The sequence below is a fragment of the Pezoporus flaviventris genome, unplaced genomic scaffold (genome assembly GCF_033815535.1).
Source record: "Pezoporus flaviventris isolate CSIRO_AGI_PZ_B2104156 unplaced genomic scaffold, CSIRO_AGI_Pfla_v1 ptg000025l, whole genome shotgun sequence".
Classification (NCBI taxonomy): domain Eukaryota; kingdom Metazoa; phylum Chordata; class Aves; order Psittaciformes; family Psittacidae; genus Pezoporus; species Pezoporus flaviventris.
Genome location: NW_026892573.1, coordinates 10,467,130 through 10,487,973, shown reverse-complemented (window position 1 = coordinate 10,487,973; position 20,844 = coordinate 10,467,130). Strand labels below are relative to the sequence as shown.

The window sequence follows — 20,844 nt, the reverse complement described above, 5'->3', positions numbered from 1 at the left end:
AAAATTAGTGTCTTGGTGTCTTTACGAATCTCAGCCTTCAGAAGCTCCTATTTTCATCTTGAATACTTCTTCTATCTCTACTGCAAGCTGACTCTGATACTCTTAAAATACAAGAGTAAGTATATTGCCTTAAAAAGACTGCATTATCATCAAGGTCATAATCAATTGCATTGTCAAAGAAGAGAGAGAAGAGAAAAGATATTGAAGAAACACAATGTGGAACTGGTATTAATTTCATCTATCAGCTGTTGGAAAGCTTGGTTTCTAGTCATAGATAGCTATCTAAACTCTCTTTAAAATGTACAAAAAGGCAAGGATCTCTGTCAAAGATAATCTGATGCTAAGGACAGCATTTGAAATGGAAACATGCATTGGCCTCTGAATGTACCGGTTTAGTTCTACAGTAGTAGGGTATTAGATTACAAAGAACTAAAGGCCAGACTGTAAAGACAGCAGTACTGAACAGTGCGACATTTAATATTGCAAAGCAATTGACTGTAACTATGACAGTCAACTAAAAAGAGCAGAAAGTTTTAGATAAAATGAAAATAGCATAATTGATTTAGACTACACCCAAATAAACCCCTGAAGGGGGAAGAGTACAGTGAAAAGCTGTAAGATAGTGACTGCCCAAAGGGTGTGGATATAAATGGTTGCAATGATTCATGTATATATATATATTTAATAACTATAATTAACAACAGCAGAGGATTTGATTTATTTAAGAGGAGAATTATGTGATGGAGGGACCTATGATAAAATCAAAGTATATTGTATGACAGTTATCTTACAGTCCTGTATTCATGAAGATTGAAGGCTGAAAATTATTTTTGGTTGAGTGTTAACAAGGAGATATCTCTGTTCCATCCTTTTACACATGTGCAAATAACACAACTTTTCAAGTACTATATCAGTGGTTAATGAACTTGATTTGATGTAGTTCAATGGATTCAGTTCTTTTTCATGTCTGGAGGGTTCAAATTCATCCATAACCACAGCAAGTTATTTTGTAGTATGACCAAAACCATAAACTGTTTATGTAACCATAAACTGTCTCAAAGGATCTCTCTGGTCCTTCTGCAATGAATGTAGGGTCCATAACTAAAGCTTTGGCTAGGCAAATTGTTGAAACACAGAAAAGTAAGAGCTTTGGTCTAGAGATTAGAGCACTTATGTTGAAGGACAGCTGTCCCCGAAGACTCCTTACTGGTGTTATTGAATAGTTGCTCGACATGAGAAAAGGGCAAATTTTAGAGCAGGGATTAAAACTGAAGAATTTCACATCCCAGGATAAATGCATAGAACCACTATGTTTACACTTATATTTGCTACTACTACTACTGCAATCACTACCACTACCATTACCATTACAAGTACTACTTTTTTATGAGGTTGCTCTACTCACTGAAGCTGTTGGTATCTCTTAAAAGACTTTAAAGTGAATGTGGACTCTGTTGCTGTCCAACTTGAACTTCTACATTCCCAGAAGAAAAACTGATACCAAACCTTTGGAACTGTATTAAAAGCTTATTGCCTCATAAAAATCTGTAAGCATGATCTTTTCTCTTTCATGCTACTTCCCAGAATCTGATTAAATATCCATCTGAAGTTTGGAGATGGAATGGAATGTTATAGCCTGCTATATATATACAGTGGGATTTGAGAAGGACATATAATCCATTCTTTGACTTTTTTGTCTGTGCTTTACTCCTGAGGAAGTTAGGCAACAATTCTCCTCCAGAAGATCATTCTGAGAATGCCATTATGGAAGACATTTTTGTTTCAAATATTCTGTTGAAGAACTTTTGGGTGCCCAAGTACCAGAAATATCCTCACCTCTTGCAGGTTTCAGCAGTTATAGATATGATGAAAATATACATTCTTCTGGAACTAAACACTACCCATTCACAGAAAAACCCAGATAAGGAAAGTCATAGAATTTTTCATTAAATCCTCACCTATCAAAAAAGAAATAGAATAGCATTGTGTGCCAAGTGCCTCATACAAACAGTATGTGTGATATGTTTTGCTCACACCAGTCAAAATGCAATGGTCTCAATCTGCAGACCAAGAAAACAAGATCAAAAACAGCCCCAAAGCCATGGTTCCCCCTTAGAGGCATCTACCTGGCTTGCTCTCTGGTCATACTGTACCATATGTAGATAGTTCAGTGACCCACAGCTGGCTTACAGGGCCCAGCAATCTGAACTGATGCATGGCTCTCACCTCTGCAGTGCCCTCCCCTTGAGGGCAAAGTCAGAAGCAGATGCTGCAGTTTTGTTTTGAAGGTATAGCATGCAGTCCTTGCATCGCTGACCTCTGACTGAATGTGTGTGCAGCCTGCAGAGAGTGGAAGTCAAACCAATCTTGGATCAAGATACTCACTACCCAGCCTGTTTTGGCTTAGACCTGCTGCTGTGCATGGGAGGACAGTGTTGAAGGTATTCAGACTTTTTCCTGTGCATCAACTCCAGGAGCTGATGAAACTGCAAAGAGCAATGAGGATTTGTCCTTACAAAAAATAAAAAAATGCAAGCTATAAGTTTAAAAGATGTTTTCTAAACATTCTGAACAACAGAGCGTCGGGATTAAACACCTTTATATTTAGAAACACGTTTTTATTTAGACAATTTTCTAACTCCTTGGAACATTTCATGATTTTAAGTTCTGCTTCAAAAGACTGGTTTTATAGAAGTTTATGTCCTTGGGGCTTTTTGAATTCCTCCTATACTGATGCTGATGGAGGCTGCAGGCAGGGATGGGTAGGTTTGAACATTTTATTTCTCTTGAGGAGAAAGCATGTTCACCTTTACAGAGCTTAATAATGCCTCTGCTGTGGTGTTTCAAACCTTGTGCACTGCTAAATCTTTCTTAGTACAGATATCCTCTTGGAGGCATATGATGAGAAGGGGTTTTTTTTTGACTGCAAAGCAATAAAAGCCCACCGCCATTTTAAATTTGGACATATTTTGAGCTCTTATCTGTTTTCACAAAATGAGGTGTTTATTTGCCATTAAATTTAAATGGAATGGGATCAGGTCCCTTTTTTGTGTCAGGCTTTGATGACTAAGAATCACATAAAATTGGTCAAATGTTGAAGTATGCTATATTTAATAAATATTTGCTTCAACATTCAGTTGTAAAGAAAGAAAAAAGAAAGCAAAAGACATTGTATTGCTATGCAATACAATATCAAGGCCTTATGCCTAAGAACCTTGCCCACCTGCACTGTCTTTGGTGTTGCCTTGCATCTACTCCAAGACTTAGACTGACTCCCAGCACAGTGAAGTCATGATGTGATGGCATGGCTGATGTTTCAGCTAAATTGTACTGTGTTTTCACTCTGTTGGGAACTTCGTGCACAGGACAAATAGGCTTTTATGATGGCAGAATAATATGCTGATCTCTTAGGCCTGTGGTAGTTAACTTGTTCTGTTAATGGCACTTATAAATGGCATTATAGATACCCCACTCAGGCACATTTTTTCTGTAATGAAACCACATGGCTGAAAAGCATTGAAAGCTCTTTAGAGCAAGGACTGTTTGTTTTGAATTTTGTTAATAAAAGGGTACTAAGCTTAGAACTCTAAGGTTTACAAACCATGATGAAGAATGAGAAAGTGAAATCAGTGGTGGAGAAGGACTGTCTATAAATACATAGGATATATGTATATGTATATAGGGTATAAAGAACTTTATGACAACATATGACACATTTGCTTTATGCTATTCCTAACACAAATTTTACAGTAGAAAAGAGAACTCTCTAAAAGAGCTGATCTAGTAAAAATGATATGAAGTTTTTCCACCATTATTATTATTATTTATTTCTTTTTATGCTTGTGATAATTCAGGTGCTTTCCAAACAGAAAAGCTACAGGCCCTGCCCCGCGGAGCTCACAATCTAAAGATGGATAAGGAGAGAGACATGAAGGAAGGCGAGGGGGTGTCACAGAGAAGTCAAGAGGCCAAGATGGAAATCAACCATATCTTAGTAATCAAATGTGGTTTGAATGTATTGTTGCAAAGCTATACAAACTGTTTTCCAATTATTGCTCATATTTTCCATTTTGGCTCAAATAACTCACTCCTAGGTGCCATGGCAGAGATAGATGTACAGGAAGGAAGCTTTCAATATGTGAGTTCACAATAGCACATGTATAAAGTAGAGCTAGAGAACTCACCTAAATGTATAGAGATGACAGGGATTTATCTGGAATTTCAGAACGCAGTTCAGTACCATGACCGTTTCGATCCACAATGGTGTGGCTTTCTGTCAGGTCCTACAAGGTGGGAGTTACTTGTGATGGATTTCATCAGCAATGTAAGTGCACTCTATGCATCTGGAGGTTCCTTAATATAGGCTAAGATGAACTGCAAAATCTATTATGGCAGTGCTAGGCAAGTTAAGAATGAAATGACCACACCAATGTGGTATATTCTCATGTTTCCAAGAGAGAAGAAGGATGGTGCTGATAGTTCAAGGGTAGTTATTTTTAGGTCAGTTGTAAAATTACATTTTTAATAATGTAGAACACCAGTCACTGGTTAAAAAGAAACAGACCATTTAATTTTAAAAATACTTGCTTTGACTAAGACAATAAGTCACTCATCAGTTATGAAAAATACTATTAGGTTTTCTTTATACATTTAAATGTCTAAGTATTTTTTATCAAAACCTCCTATCAGGTTCCCCCAAAACTCTGAAGTTGTCAAAGAAACTCTCTTAAGGTCTGCCTTTAAAAACTTCTCAACAAATTGCTGCATTTTTCCAAGTACTCGGGACAATTGTATGTTTATTTATTCCTGAAGTATCTTGCTCTTAGCAAATATGAGTGTATTATGAAGGCAAAAGCATAAGTTGAAGGCAAAGTGCATAGGTTGTCCATGTTTGGAAAAATAAATGGTTGAAGAAGCAGTAGCTGTTGTGATTACGGATTTCCAGAGAGTAATCAATCATCAGTTCTTAGCAAGCCACAGTTATTCCTTTTACTACAAGAAACACTATTTTTTTAGTCTTCAAATCCTGCAAATGCTTCTAACAATGGTAACACGACAGTAATAATCCTTTTGCTGGGTGGAAAAAGCTGTAATTGAATAATCAAATAGACCGATCTTTCATAACTTACAGGTATTCATATTCCTTCAATAAATAAAAGAATATATTTTATCTTTTGATTCCGTATAGCTTTTGAAAGAAATTAAATTTATACCAATTTAAATAAATGATTCTAATAGCTTGACATGAACTATGCTGACAGGAACAGCTTATGATCATTATGGTGCCCAGAATCTTTTAAGAACCTACAAAGTTAAATAAAGGCTTAAAAGTTTCTTAAGCTACTTTTTTATTTGCATAGAAAAATATTTATCATAGGAGTCAACTATCATATGAGAGAAATTGCATTTGTTGTAATTGAAAAAGATAGCTAAAAAGTTTCTGTGGGTTATTGCAACAGTACAAGAATACAAGATGCTTCCATTTATTAAAAAATGTAAAACAAATCGTGAAAGCTAAAGCAGGCTACAAAACAGAAGGTTCCCGTATTATCTTTCTCTTGACTACTATGTTACAAGATCATGTGCCACAATTGAGTACTACAAAGTGTAATTCTTCATTTGCTACTATAACTCTTAAAACATTCCCCCCCCCAAAAAAGCACTATGCAAAATATATATATTTGTAAATGCTTCCTCCTGTAAGCATCACAACCTTGTTATCACATAATCACCCTGATCAATTGTTTCCTGTTTCTCATCACAGTCAATGCTAATCTCCAATTCCTTGTCCAGCTGATCCTGCGGTGTGGCTGGTTCTGAGTTCTGTATCTCCATTTTCTCTGTTTCTGAAGCACAAATACTTCCCTCTTCCTGTGAATCCAAAGAGTCACCATTATTCTGTGACTCACCTGACATGCATTTTTTGTCAGGATTTTGGATATTTAATTCACAGTTCATGGTCAGTTCTCCCTCTTCCAGTTCATTAGTTTTCTCACTTTGTTCTTCTGCCTGTTGACGGGAAACTGCTTCAGAAACGGTGTATATTTTATTTGTACTCTGCTCCAAAGAGTTTGGTTTTGATCGTCTGTGAAATAACCCAAAATTTTTTATGTCTGTTACAAAATTCACACGCTTTTGTTTCTCCTTAGTGGAATCTGACACCATCATTGCTGAGCCGTTGCTTACATTATGTGCTTCAGAGGCAATAGTGGCTGATCTTGGGTGAATCATAGTTGTTATGTCAAAAAGGCTGAAGTTCTTTTTCTTTCCTTTCTTGTTTTCTTCACTCTCACTATTTTCTTCATTTTCTGACAGAGAGGAAGTGTCTTTGTTCATTTTTGCAGTCTGCAAATTAGACAGCTTGTTTCCTTTTAACAAACCCAGGACTTCAAAACGAAAGCTGGAAATATCTTGTTTTAACTCCTACAATTTAGGAAGAAAGATGAAACAACAGAACACAAAAGCTAATTTGACTTTTCCTTTTGTAATTAAAAAGAGAAAAAAAATAGCCTTATGCTAGGGATCAGTAATAAACTTCACCATATGAATAATACCTGGCATTTCAAGGTGCTTTGCAGACTGTCTAATGGATCTTCCAGGTGAGTCAGAAAAGCAATCAGTAATTCTATCAGATGAAACTTCAGAGGAAATATGCCTTAGCCTAGACTGCTCATAGAAATCACTGTCAGTGGTGGAGGAAGGAGCACAGACAGCTTGAAGACCTGCACCCAATCTGCTAGAGAGTGTAATCCCATCATGATAACACCATCTTGTTCAGCTCTTAACACCATCCTTTACGCACACATGGAGACATATGCATGCCCTAGGCACACGTGTGCGCACACTTCCCTGTGAGTAGCAGCACAGCTAGGGCTTTGTCTATTTCCACTAAACGTTTGGCAGCTAGCAGGTAAATCACAACTAATTATTGCAGGCTGATATCAGCCAGTGCAACATCTGTCAAACTTTTCTCAGCAGAAGGCACCTTGCTTTCAGGAGGTTTCTATTTCTCTTCATTTTCTCCAAAGGGATAGACCTTTAAGATTGTTTAGTCCAATTGTAAACCAAACACTGCCAAGTCCACCACTAAACCCTGTCCCTAAGCACCACATCTACACATCTTTTAAATACCTTCAGGGACAGTGACTCAACCACATTCCTGGGCAGCCTGTTCCAATGATTGGCACCCCTTTCAGGGAAGAAATTTTTCCTAATATCCAATATAAACCTTCCCTGGCACAACTTGAGGCTGTTTCCTCTTATTACTTGTTAGTTGGAAGAAGTTATTGACCCCCACCTCACTACAACATCCTTTCAGGTAGTTGGTTTAGAAAACAATAAGCCCCTCCCTGAGTCTCCTTTTCTCCAGGCTAAATAACCCCAGTACCCTCATAGAATATACCCAGCAAAAAATATACCTGTTTAAGCCATGAACATTCAGTTTCTCCAGGATAATGCTGTGGGAAATGCTGTCAAAGGCTTTACTAAAGCCTAGACAACGTCCACAGCCTGTCCCTCATCCATTAAGTGGTCACCTTGTAATAGAACGTGAGCCATAGAATCATAGAATCATAGAACAGTTAGGGTTGGAAAGGATCTTAAGATCATCTAGTTCCAGCCCCCTTGCCATGGGCAGGGACAGCTCACACTAAACCATGTCACCCAAGGCTCTGTAGAACCTGGCCTTGAACACCGACAGGGATGGAGCATTCACAACCTCCCTGGGCAACTCATTCCAGTGCCTCACCACCCTAACAGGAAAGAATTTCCTTCTTATATCCAACCTAAACTTCCCCTGTTTAAGTTTTAACCCATTACCCCTTGTCCTGTCACTACAGTCCCTAATGAAGAGTCCCTCCCCAGCATCCTTATAGCCCCCGTTCAGATACTGGAAGGCTGCTATGAGGTCTCCATGCAGCCTTCTCTTCTCCAGGCTGAACAGCCCCAACTTTCTCAGCCTGTCTTCATACGGGAGGTGCTGCAGTCCCCTGATCATCCTCGTGGCCCTCTTCTGGACTTGTTCCAACAGTTCCATGTCCTTTTTATGTTGAGGACACCAGAACTGCACACAATACTCCAGGTGAGGTCTCACAAGAGCAGAGTAAAGGGGCAGGATCACCTCCTTTGACCTGCTGGTCACGCTCCTTTTGATGCAGCCCAGGATACGGTTGGCTTTCTGGGCTGTGAGCGCACACTGAAGCCGGCTCATGTTCATTTTCTCATCGACCAACACCCCCAAGTCCTTCTCTGCCCAACCTGTAGCTGTGCCTGGGATTGCTCCGACCCAGGTGTAGGACCTTGCACTTGGCATGGTTAAACTTCATGAGGTTGGCATCAGCCCACCTCACAAGTGTGTCAAGGTCCCTCTGGATGGCATTCCTTCCCTCCAGCGTATCAACCAAACCACAAAGCAGGAGTCAAGCAGGATCTCCCTTTCATAAACCTATGCTGACTGGGCCTGACGTTCTGTGTGTGCCGTGTGATGGCACTCAAGGTGATCTGAATAAAGCAATAATGAAGCAATTAGCTCAGGCTCTGGCTGTATCTTCTGCATGCATAAACTTAACCAGATGAATATGATTTTGAATACTTGAAGTTTGAGGTCTGAAAAAGAGCAAGATGCTAGAAATACACAGTAATGGATGTAGGCATTGTGATATATACTAAATATGAAATATATTTGACTACTTATTTAAATTTTCTGTCTTTTAAGTAATAAATAAATAAATTATAAATACAAATAAATAATAGAATCATAGAACCAACTAGGTTGGAAAAGACATTTAAAATCACCAAGCATTACCCCAGGACTGGCAAGTCCACCACTAAACCACGTCACTGAGGGCCTCATCTACACGTTTTTCAAACGCTTCCAGGGACGGTGACTCCACCACTTCCCTGGGCAGCCTGTTCCAATGCCTGATCACCCTCTCAGTGAAGAAATATTTCCTAATATCTAATCTAAACCTCCTCTGGTGCAGCTTGAGGCTGTTTCCTCTTGTCCTATTGCTTGTTACTTGGGAGAAGAGACTGACCCCCACCTCACTACAACCTCCTTTCACGTAGCTGTAGAGAGCTTTCTCTACTCCAGACTAAACACCTCCAGTTCTCCCAGCTGTTCCTCTTACAACTTATTCTCCAGACCCTTCATCAGCCTCATTGCCTGTCTCTGGACCTGCTCCAGCAACTCAATATCTCTCCTGAAATGAGGGGCCTAGAACTGAACACAGGAATCAAAGTGCAATCTCACCACTAGCTGCATGATAGCAGACTTTAGCAGAAAAAAAATCTATTTGCTAAGGTGCTGAAACTGTTTGCATCTTGCTTTACCAAATATTATATGTTGTTACACCCACTTAGTCCCCCTTTGTTGTCCCCTTACACCACTTGGCACAATTCAAACCAGCTGATGAAACTGATTATTGCTCCAGAGAAAGAGGGAGATTTGCTGGTGTCGATGTACAATACTATGTCTGTGTGGTCCATCATGACACAGACACTGCTCTAGGAAGTGAGTTATACACTACCTAAATAAATGAGGAGTGTGAGAAATATGCTTCACGGTCTTATAATATCTTACTAGAACACCTATAAACATATAAAAAAACCACATACCTTAAAATTTTCTTCTGTCAGTCCTTCCTCAGTTTTGGCATCTCTTATCATGGCTGCAACATATCTTTTCACCAGATTTCTCATAACTTCCTAAAAACATAAAATATTGTGTTAGCTTTCTTGAGATTAGTTACTAAACCTACACTCACCAGGCCTGCTTGGGCTTCTTTGTGCTTTAGGAACATGACAAAAAATGTACAAACCTTGTATCTGGTTGGAAATTTGTTCTGCTTTGCAGTGGAAAGTGATGACTTTAATTGCCCTGAAAAGAGCTGTATTGCATTTCACTGAAGGCATGTCTCATACCAGTAGCAGGCAATCTGACAGCGAGCAGTTGCTGATGCCTCATGAGGGACTATAAGTCTATTGTGGTTGTATAATCTTATTTCCAGCTATACTCTCCCAAACCTCCTGCGATGTGAGATTCAAAGACTTTCTGAATCAGCAACAGCAACTCTAGGTTTAATGGCCTGTGACAGGTTTTCCTATGTGTTTTGAACTCATGTAAGTTCTCAGCATCCACAAATCCCCCACCAATAAATTCCACAGTATAGCTGGAATAAGATTCTGTGTAGGGGTTTATTCATTTCTAACCTGCTCTGTGATAGTTTCCATGTTGCCTTCTACTTCTAAAAATTGTAAATTTATTTAGATTGGAAGAGATGCCTGGAGGCTCTCTGGTCCTGCTCATGGCTGTAATCAGTCAAGTGCTGAATATCTCTAAGGATGAAGATGCTGCAGCCTCCATGAGCAACTTTTTCCAATTCTTTACTACCATCACTGTGATGATGATTTTCCTTACAGAATTTCCCTTCTTGCAGTTTGTGTCCATTGACTCCTTTTCCAAGGAAACTCTGGCTGCCTTTCTCTCTAACCACCCACTGTGCTCTTGAAGGCAGCAATTAGATCCCCCTTAACCTACCCCAGGCTGAAATGTGGGTTTCTCCTTTTATGTCAGCCTTCTAACCATCTTGGTGGCTGTTTCCTGGATTCCTTCCTGTTTGTTAACAACTCTCTTGCAGTGGGGGGCCCAAAACAGGTCACACTGCTCCAGTCTTACAAGTGTGGGCTGGAGAGGAATAATCACTTCTCTCAAAGTGCTGCCTACAGCCTTACTAATGCAGTGCAGTATGTGTCTGGTATTCCGTTTGTAGATGGGTGGTAAACAGCTGCTCTGTGTTCACCTTCCCCCGATTTTATAGGTCCCTGTTGTACGTCTCACAGCTGTCTCTTTTTCAGGTTGGAAAAGTCCTACTTTACCATTTCTCATATGGAATCCATTAATTACTAAACCTACAAGTGTAGAGCCCACATCTTGTTTAACTTGCAACAAAAATTGAAAATAAATCTGAAAATTATTCCTTGTGCAATAATCTCAAAAAATCAGAGGCTAAAGCAGGAAGAATGGAGTAGAACAGCTTACAGGGTATCTGGGAAGTTGGCTTATTAAGGGACAGGAAGTTTGTGACAGGAAGTCTGTGGGGAAACAGAGGTGGAGCGATGGAGAGCAGGTTCTCATGAAACATGTCAGTGAGCTGCACATATAATCCTGATGAACCCCAGCAGGGAGGTGGGACTATGTGGAATGTTTTTTTAAGGGCAATCCATGTTACAGCAGGCAAAATACTACTCAGTATATTATTGCTCTATAAAATACCCTTTTAGACCCCAAAAGTAGAAAACCCTATTTCTCAAATGCTGTTTTTTTGAACACCAAAAATACTACGCTTGTTTGCTGAGGATGAAATAAGTATTCATTTTGTGAATTAGTCCTTCTTTTTTTTTCTCTTCTTTCTCATGAAATTCTTCCTTTTTTTTTTTTACCCCATGAACTTTCTGGAAGCACTGAAAAAAAAAAATTGTAAAAAAAAACCCAAAAAACATGGGCCTGTACCTGGTACTGATGATGTCTTCTCAGATTGTCAGCTGCACGCCTCTAGAAAAGAACAAAAAAACATAAATCCTTGCCTGGTAGTAAAATATTTACTGCATAACAAAACAGCAGGCCTGTGCAGTATGTGGTATGTACTAAGCTGAGGGGTTGGTCAAAGTCTGCTGAAGACAGTGGTGTTGGAGCAAAGACTGAAGAGTATTTTACTGAATTGAGAACAGCTTGACATAAGCATTGTATTAGCAAGACACTTGCTATGGCTCCTAATGTTTCATTTAAGATAGACCTAACCAATACCTGCACTATAAAACCATACTGAAGGGAAAATTTCCTGCTTAGTTCCCTATTAAAAACACTTGGTCATAGAGAGGGGATGGAAGAAAGAAACCTAAACTGCAGTGCAGTTTGGTGTTGATAGGGAAGGAGGGTAAGAGGGTTAATAACTCTGAATAGGAACAGCAAAAAGAAGCGTAGTAGGATGAAAGCATGGTTCAAGCTTTAAGCAAGTGTTGCATTAGTTTATACTGCAATATCTAAGGGCTATCCAGAAGATGGGTTGAAAAAAAATAAACATCTCGAATTACTTAGTCCTTGAATTATTGTTGTCCTCAATAGCATACTGAGTCACATCTCCCTGTTCTATACCTTAATTATCTCTGACTCGTGAAAGAAAGACAATTTTAACTTGGGTTCTTATATCTGCTGCTGGTGAGAAAAAATGGTGTCTAACCACTAACTGCATTTGTACAAAACAGAATACTTACAGCATCTTAAAACAGGGTAAAAAGACATCCAAGGGGCTTGTTAAAATTTACCTCAGTTACATAATAAGGCAGTTCACAGTAAGGTATTTTGTCACCTTCTTGTACATGAAACTGATTGGCAATTTATAATTAACACTTTCCCTGTACTCCAAATCAGTTTAGTCTTCAGAGCCGACTTCTTGTTTTAAATAATTTGAGGGATGCAGTAGCTGTGTGATTGGGCTTCACAAAAAAATAATAGAAAGGGGAAGATCATGATTTCTCAATCAGTCTGAACAGCCACTGTACTGTAGGGCTTTATCCATAAGCATCTTGCCTTCAGTATTTTTCCAGATGGTGTTTCTGTATCTATGCCTTGTCCAAAGAGAAGATAGAAATTTCTTTTGTTTAGGAGTGGAGGGACAGGCGAGCATCCCCACCGCCGGGACGAGAGGGGCAAGGCAGCCATGGGGAGGCTGATACCGTCCCACCACCCGCCTTTAGCCGATTTTCAGAAAAAAATTCTGATTTTTCGCAGTTGACCACACGATGGAGATGTTTCATTCCTGCTGAGAGGGCACTGAAGGGGGTCTGTTGCTAAGGGAGCTCAACAACAGATCTGACTTACAGTCAAAGGGGAAAAACACTTTAAGGTGTAATTGAAATGCACTTCAGTTCAGGTAAAGCTAATAACTCATATAAAAAAAAACAAATTATTACTTTCATCTTGCAGAATACTTTCTGCAGTTGCTGTCTGCTCTGCTTTATTTCACAGTGAAATGTGAAATAAATGCAGAGGTTTCATTCTGTACCCATAGCAAGAAATGGCTAAATCATGTTTATTCTTGTTGTCCAACTGATTCTGAAATTCCCAGAAACAGAGGCTGTGGATTTTAAAACAATTTCATATATGTAGTAACATGTCCAGAACAGTTTTATTATACTTAACAATTGTTTTCAATCCATACCACTGAGAAGGTTAAAGAGAATGCATTTAATGGTGAGTTTTTAAACACAGACACATAAATACTGTACAGGGAATTATGCATACAAATAACCTATAAAAGTTACTACACCCATCACTTCTCTATCTCCTGTTTAAATGTTCAGATTCAGTCTCCAGTTCATAATGGCCTTTTGACTCCTGAAAGCAGAACGAATCTTTGCTTAAACACATCTGAAAATCAAACTATTCACTATAAATAAATAAAATTGCATTAATATTCATATTGTACTTGTTTAGTTTTCAGCCAGCCTGCTTTTTCTTCATGTGGTCATAGTCTAATCTGTGGTTCAAAAGTTGTTTCAAGTAACCACTGTGCTATGTGCTTCTTCAAGTGTTGAAAGCTATGGCTGACAAATCTAACTAAATATAACAACATTCTTCTGATGATAATGTCTTATTAGGTCATGAAACTAAAGGGGATTATAAAACACTTTCCAAAGGGGGCACTGATATAATTTACTAAGTTGAATAGAAGATCTCTTAGTACTGATAATAATTTTGGTCTTTCTGCTTATGCCATTCCTAGTAATTTACATTGTTTGGAAGAAAAATCTCTTTAGCAGGGAAAAGGTTGATAATCTTAAATTACTTAGAATCACAGAATCATAGAATAGTTAGGGTTGGAAAGGGCCTTAAGTCATGGCATACATATTCCTTATCTTCAATAGAAGCATCCCATATGAACTTAATCTGTGTTGACAAAGAGGTTTTCCCATGAGAAGGTTCTTGGCTCCACAGCAAACACTCCAGATTACTGATTTCCATTCCAGGTGGAAGGAACTTCAATTTTCAATAATGCACGTTACGGAGAAAATACAAAATACTTATATTGACCTAGGAGTTGCATCATTTTCCACTTGGAGAACAAAGAATAGGAGAAGGGGAAAGGATATTTTCTCTGACAAATGGTAATAATTATCATGTAGGTTGCTTGGTAAAATAGCAGCAAAATAAAAAAAACTAGAAAAGAGGTAACTTTTTATCTATACATCAGATGTACACACACACATAAAAATATCACCAGATATTCCTAATGATCCTTTACATTTTCTCCTCTGAAATACTTTAAATTATATGTAAAAATCTTTCTGGCAACTGATCAGACATCGAGTGGAATGTAACTTGAGTAAAACAGTACAATTTATTCCAGTGGGATTGAGGTTACTTTTCTTACATCTCTTTCTTGAAATAGCAATGAATTTCAGGTGGCCAACAGCAGTAGCCTTGAGACACCCAAAAGCCTCAGGCAGTTAGGAAACCTTCAGCCCAATCAATACAATTACTTTACTAATCTGGCTTTTGCAAAGGTGAGTGACAAAGTTAACAGAACTGCCACATATATATATGTAAAGAGCAGCACACACTGTTATTTCAGACATTTGAGTGTAGGAGATCTTTGTGGTAATAGCTAAAGAGAATTCTGCACACCTGGGATATGTCAAAATGACAGAAAATAAAGATGTGCTGCAATCTGAAAGGTAGAAGATCTCTCTCTGATTAACAGCAGATCTGAAGTACTAGTAAGCAACATGTAACCATCCTGTCCTTTCTTCAAGCTGTAGCTGCGCTGGAGAAGCTGCCATCGGTGTGGTTGGACAGTGCGCTGCTTTGGATAAAAAACTGTCTTTTGAAAAAGCTCCCGTTGACTCCCCCACCTACTGCTTCAGCTGTCCCAGTACAACAAAGGCTGGCAGAACCACAGAGCTGACATCCAAGGAGAAGCAAATTAATCAGCTTTCTTCAGAGGCACCTCACTTGCCTGCAGACTCTGTTCTTTCCCATGATAGCTTTGTTACAAGCAACACTGTAAATGGTCCCTGCAAGCAACCGTGTCATACTCATTTCTACTGACATTTTCCTTCTTCATTCAAGTCAGTTAAATCCTTTCACTAGCATGTCTACTGTAAACTATTCTGAATCTGAATTCTTTCTTTACAAGTTCTGCCTGCATATAATGAACTTGCAAGTGTACATACATATATATTTTTTATAGTGGATTGTTGGTGACACATTTAATGCATCCTTTACTCATTCCTAACTCATAATTCCTGTCTTTTTGGTACTAAAGTTTCTTATGCAGACATCATGCCTGATCCACCAATCTGTCTATCATCTGTTTTGTATCCTCTAGCCCTGATTTTGGATGCACGCTATTGCTTTTTCTGCTGGAAAACACTATAGTACATCACCACTGAGTAAAGCTTCCTAATAGGAAAGTTGGCATTTAAAGGTTTAAAAAAAAAAAGTTTTGAAATCTAGGTTCTGCCTTACAAACAACACGGCATCCATACATCCATATAGCAAATATAAGGAAATGAGCCCAAAACTGAGCCTACAGTGTTGTTTTATTTTTTCCCCAGGAGTGGTCATAGGGAAGGAATCAGAGTACACAATGTGGAGTTCAATAATATGAAGTAGGTCCCAACAAAGCTTATCTTGTAGCTGTGAGGTCAGCATTATTACAGGGGATATTCCAGTGAGCTGGAGTCAGAGAGCTGTCAACTGAGATTTGTGAACAAAAGGCAAAGAAACTCTTCATTTCCCTTTGGTTCATAGGGCATAGAAATTCGAAATTCAATTTGTAATGTAGTTTTTTCAGACAATTGAAAAAGCTCTGGGAAACCAACACTTAGCTGTGGGTGAATGAGTTTTTCAAAACCAGGAAACAGCACATTCCCCCAGGACAAGCTGAGTTCACCGTGATGTGCCCATGCATTCTCCAAGGACGTAACCTCCTGGGGAAAATCCAGTGAGCAGCATCTGTTTTACATCTACTCAAACTGTGTGTACACCTGACTGCTGGAGTAAATAATGGCTCCCACACTTTGATGGGTATGAAAAGATTTTCATGGAAATCAGAGCAAATATTTCATACCCACATCTGATTTCATTTTGGAGCTTGGGTACATAACTGTGCCTAGAAATCACAGTGTTCCAAATTCAGATAGCCCTAATGGGCCTTGTGTTATACCTGAGGAGCTAGCTGAAGTTTTATGAGTTGCACAGATGTATGGACTGAATATGCCTAGTCAGCTACAGCCACTCACTTTCTCTGGGCACCTGGAAGTCTTGTTGCCGTGATGGCTCTTCTGGTGAGCCCTCTGCTTCACAGGGGTTTCAGCTATTCTTTCAGCTAAGTGCCTATTCTGTAAGAAACTAGCTATGGATATAGCCCTATTGGGTCACATACTTTAGGATTTCCATTTTCTTCCATCAACATTTTTATTTTAAAATTTACTCTACAGAAATAAACCAAAAATGTCCCACATCTCTTCCTTGCCTATGTCCTCCACACCCAGTTCAGTAATTAGGGGTTCACATCACATATTTCTGTTCTTCCAAGAGAGTACCTTTCCCCTTCAGGATCTTAATGACTTTGAGATGGAAATCTCTCATATCAGAACTGCTGTGCTTGGGGTAAATAATTAAATATCTACTGGGTATTAACCTGGTTCTCTCTTAGCCCAAGCCATTTGCTTTACTGGGCACCTGCTCCTTCTTTCTCCATACAGAAATATCATCCTGAAGCTGAAAAGTCTTTGGGCTGCATTAAGAGGAGCATGACCAGCAGGTCAAAGGAGGTGATCCTGCCCCTCTACTCTGCTCTCGTGAGACCTCACCTGGAGTATTGTGTGCAGTTCTGGTGTCCTCAACATAAAAAGGACATGGAACTGTTGGAACAAGTCCAGAAGAGGGCCACGAGGATGATCAGGGGACTGCAGCACCTCCCGTATGAAGACAGGCGGAGAAAGTTGGGGCTGTTCAGCCTGCAGAAGAGAAGGCTGCGTGGAGACCTCATAGCAGCCTTCCAGTATCTGAAGGGGGCCTATAGGGATGCTGGAGAGGGACTCTTCATTAGGGACTGTAGTGACAGGACAAGGGGTGATGGGTTAAAACTTAAACAGGGGAAGTTTAGATTGGATATAAGAAAGAAGTTCTTTGCTGTAAGGGTGGTGAGGCACTGGAATGGGTTGCCCAGGGAAGTTGTGAATGCTCCATCACTGGTTGTGTTCAAGGCCAGGTTGGACAGAGCCTTGGGTGATATGGTTTAGTGTGAGGTGTCTCTGCCCATGGCAGGGGGGCTGGAACTAGATGATCTTAAGGTCCTTTCCAACCCTAGCTATTCTATGATCCTTGATTCTATGGTTCATTATGTCATTGCACAGAAACATGATTTTTTTTTTTCAGTCTAATACATTTACATGAATGTAAGGTATAAACATTATCTACTAGAATTATTCTCTAACTCATATGTACGTTATTTGACAGTTTGGATGGTCTGTAAAGCTGAGAAAGACTCACCTATATAACAAAGAGGAGTACTGTAGGCAGAGTAAAGCACAGGACTTACCCCTATTGTTCCAAAACTTTCTGGTTTTCTTCTAATTTTTTTCTTACAAAGGTGTCTCCATAACCATTTGATCAGATACCACAGAGACTTTGGGCTTGGTATGACATTAAAAGGAGTGGGCAGAGTTCCTCCTTCTTCGAAGTAACTCATCCAGAGTTTTGTTCGAGCAAACTTCCACTCAATGTCTGCATGATCCTGCACACAGGAAACACACCACCAGCACAGATTCTTGTTAAAATTGAATAAATTGATTTTCTTGTTAAAATAGTGGAATCTTCTTTTGACAGAAGGTCTTTAACACAAAGCAAAGCTAAGCTACTTTACTTCAGTATACATACAATATATATCCACTTTTAACTTTTATTTCATTGCTACAGGCTTTTAAATAAACAAAAGATAATTATAAGCAGAAAAATGCTACATTTCTGAAAGAGATGGTTTTTTTTTATAATAGCAGCTTATCATTATTACACACAGATCACTCTAATTACTCTGCTGAGTAGCAGCTTCAACAAGTGTGTAAATCTCACAAACTCTCTTAGTAACTGACAGCCCCAGAAATTCTCAAATAGCTTACCCAACAAATCATGAGGCTACTTAAAACTGTTGAGCTGAATATCTCCTTTTCCTTCTGCTTCAGATCTGTATATTCAGATTCTATTTAGGTTGTGAGGGGGTTATATATTTTATTTTATTTTATTTTAATTTAATTTAATTTAATTTAATTTTATTTTAAAATTTTATTTCTTTTGGATTCTATATAATATTGTATAATTTTGAAAAGTTTGAAAAAAACCCAAAACTAAAGTCCATGTAAAGACTGCTAAATGTAGCAGCTGAGCAAGAAGTTTAAATTTACAATATTGTATTTGGATGACAACCATAGTGACCAAGAACTTAAACTATAGGCCTTTAATCTTTAATTAATCAAAACAAAAAATTCAGAAGTTGTAGTGGGAAAACTATTTCAACTGCAGTCTTAGTTTTGATGACCTAGTATGTTGTGATATTGTGCACCAGACTTTGCCGGCTAGCACTATATAAACACATGTAGTCAGTATTTCTTTTGTAATTTCCTGATTAGAAAAAAAAAAAGGGGGGGCATTTTAAAAATATATGACTGTGAAGCTTTCTTTCATTTGTTTGCTTTCTGCATGACTATATTAGAATTACCGTATGATGAATCAGTGTTTGTTTTCATTAGCCTTCTTAATAGACAGCTGAGAAATAAAAATAGCACAGTAGCTTTGGTAAGGATGAAGACAGGTTTTGTTGAAGGAGAAAAACAGAAAGACTGCAAAATGATCATGATCTTTTGTTTGAATTGCTAATGGGCCCAGAATTGTCCAAGAAACATCCCATATCTATTATCTGTATATTCATGCTGTATGAAAATTAAAAAAAAAAAAAATCAGCCTTTTAAAGGTTAATACATATAATGCATTAAAAATAAAGCAGAGACAGAACAATCTTTGGCAGGGTCTCTTTCTCAGTACAGCTTGAGCAGGGCAGCAGCTCCTGTCACTTGCCAGCAGCTTTAGGACATCCTTAACCCATAAACTGGCTTCTGCAGCAGGGCCACCTGTTCCTCATTCACAGTTGTGGAGAAATTCCCCTCTGCCCAATCTAATGGGGGTCTGGTTTCTGGGTCCTCCCAAAACAGAGCAAAGGAATTAGAATGAATCAGAGAATTTGTCCCAATGCCCTGTCTGTAAAAAAGGTTTATTGCTAGAAAAATAGGATGTAGGAACAGAGAGAAGGTATGTATTATAAATTATCTAAGGATACAACTTACAGCAATTAGTTGGTAAGAATTATTCATCATGGCTATTAGCATGTTGAGTAGAACAACCAAGGAGATTACATTATATGTACCAAACATGGTGGCCCCAACAAATTCAGTAAATTCATGCCTTGCTTTCACATTGGTCACATAGAGATTGATGAGTCCAAATATAGACCAGAATAATGACTGCAGCGTTTCAAATAATCTGAAAAACAAAACCCAAAAGGACTAGTTGTATAACAACACACGTACTTTTCAGATTGTTCAGGTTTTCCCCAAACATACAAAAGTCTGTGACTTGCTTGAAATAAATGATACTTATCACAATAGAAGCAACATATACAGAATATCTTTCTAGGGAAATGATGGCTTAATGTTTCAAATCTGAGCTTCTAGATATCCAATACTGAATCTATAAATAAGCCTGCGAGTGAAAGTCTCATCTTGTACAAACTTCTGAGGGATAACATAGTTTTAGAAATCTTATTTTAGAACCTGCCTTTGAAAGCATTTTGACCCTTTGCCTCGACTGTATAGTGTAAAATAAGGATCCCAAAGTAACTCAATGGTTGTGTTTAAACAATGACAGTATCCTCATAAATACTTGGTGTTGTCAGTTTATGCACTTTCTGGTTTGTGTTGAGAGCCACTGAGATAAAAGGAGTTGTATAATTAGAAGAATATTATTATCATTAGCATATGTTTTGTTTTCCCAAGAATGGAGGCATTAAAAAGACAAACGTGCTGCTCAAATGAAACTTGTGCTTTTATAACTAAAGTATACGATATTCCTTATAGAAGCTTGGGACAAGAGCTACGAAGCTAAATAACAATAACCAACTTCAAAAAGATTCCTCTGAAACTAGACAGTTTGACATAATTTCACTTTCATACAATGGTCAGCTACACTACAGTGTCATAAGGGTGGGTTCTGGTTAGACCCTTATGAAAAGTTTGGAGCAAAATTTTCTGCTTGCCTGGTCCCATAGGTTGGTATTAATTGGAGTGAGTTTTCTCCATGGCCTCTCTCCTGCTCCTTCACCCTGACAACAGGAGCAGGTTACTTGGACAGGACGTGTGGGCCACCAGTGCTGTCCCCATGCACCCGGAAAAGGGAGGATGCTGAACTGCGGGGACTTGTAGCACCCTGGGTGGTCCTGCATGCAGGGACCTGCTGTCCTGAACTGGGCAAAAATAACCCTTCAAATCCTTTTCCCACCAAGCACTATCATCTGTGAAACAGAACTTTATCACTCAACCCAGTACAGTGCTGTCCCATAGAGAAACCTGAGAGCGCAGTATGCTTTTACTTATAGTAACTCAAGGTCCTGTATCTCTGTGCCTGTAGTACAGTGTATATGAGTGACAAAGTACTCCTCTGGAGTCTCTGGTATGGTTTCCACTTGCCAGAGCACAAACTGAACAACCACTATTCTCTCCTGCTCAGCTGCC

At 38.8% G+C, this 20,844-nt stretch overlaps 1 protein-coding gene across 2 annotated transcripts in view; it reads right to left on the bottom strand.

Annotated features, from left to right (window-relative positions):
• Nucleotides 1–4,548: 4,548 nt before the first annotated feature.
• The window catches only part of TRPC4 (transient receptor potential cation channel subfamily C member 4), a 140,687-nt gene continuing 124,391 nt past the window's right edge, over nt 4,549–20,844 (bottom strand). For both annotated transcript variants that reach the window (XM_061457471.1, XM_061457469.1), the window contains 5 exons: nt 19,402–19,597; nt 17,607–17,801; nt 11,510–11,551; nt 9,616–9,705; nt 4,549–6,423 (listed from right to left, as the gene is read on the bottom strand). In XM_061457471.1, the coding sequence (XP_061313455.1) occupies nt 5,707–6,423; nt 9,616–9,705; nt 11,510–11,551; nt 17,607–17,801; nt 19,402–19,597 (1,240 nt within the window). In that variant the 3' untranslated portion in view covers nt 4,549–5,706. The remainder of the gene's footprint in view (nt 6,424–9,615; nt 9,706–11,509; nt 11,552–17,606; nt 17,802–19,401; nt 19,598–20,844) is intronic.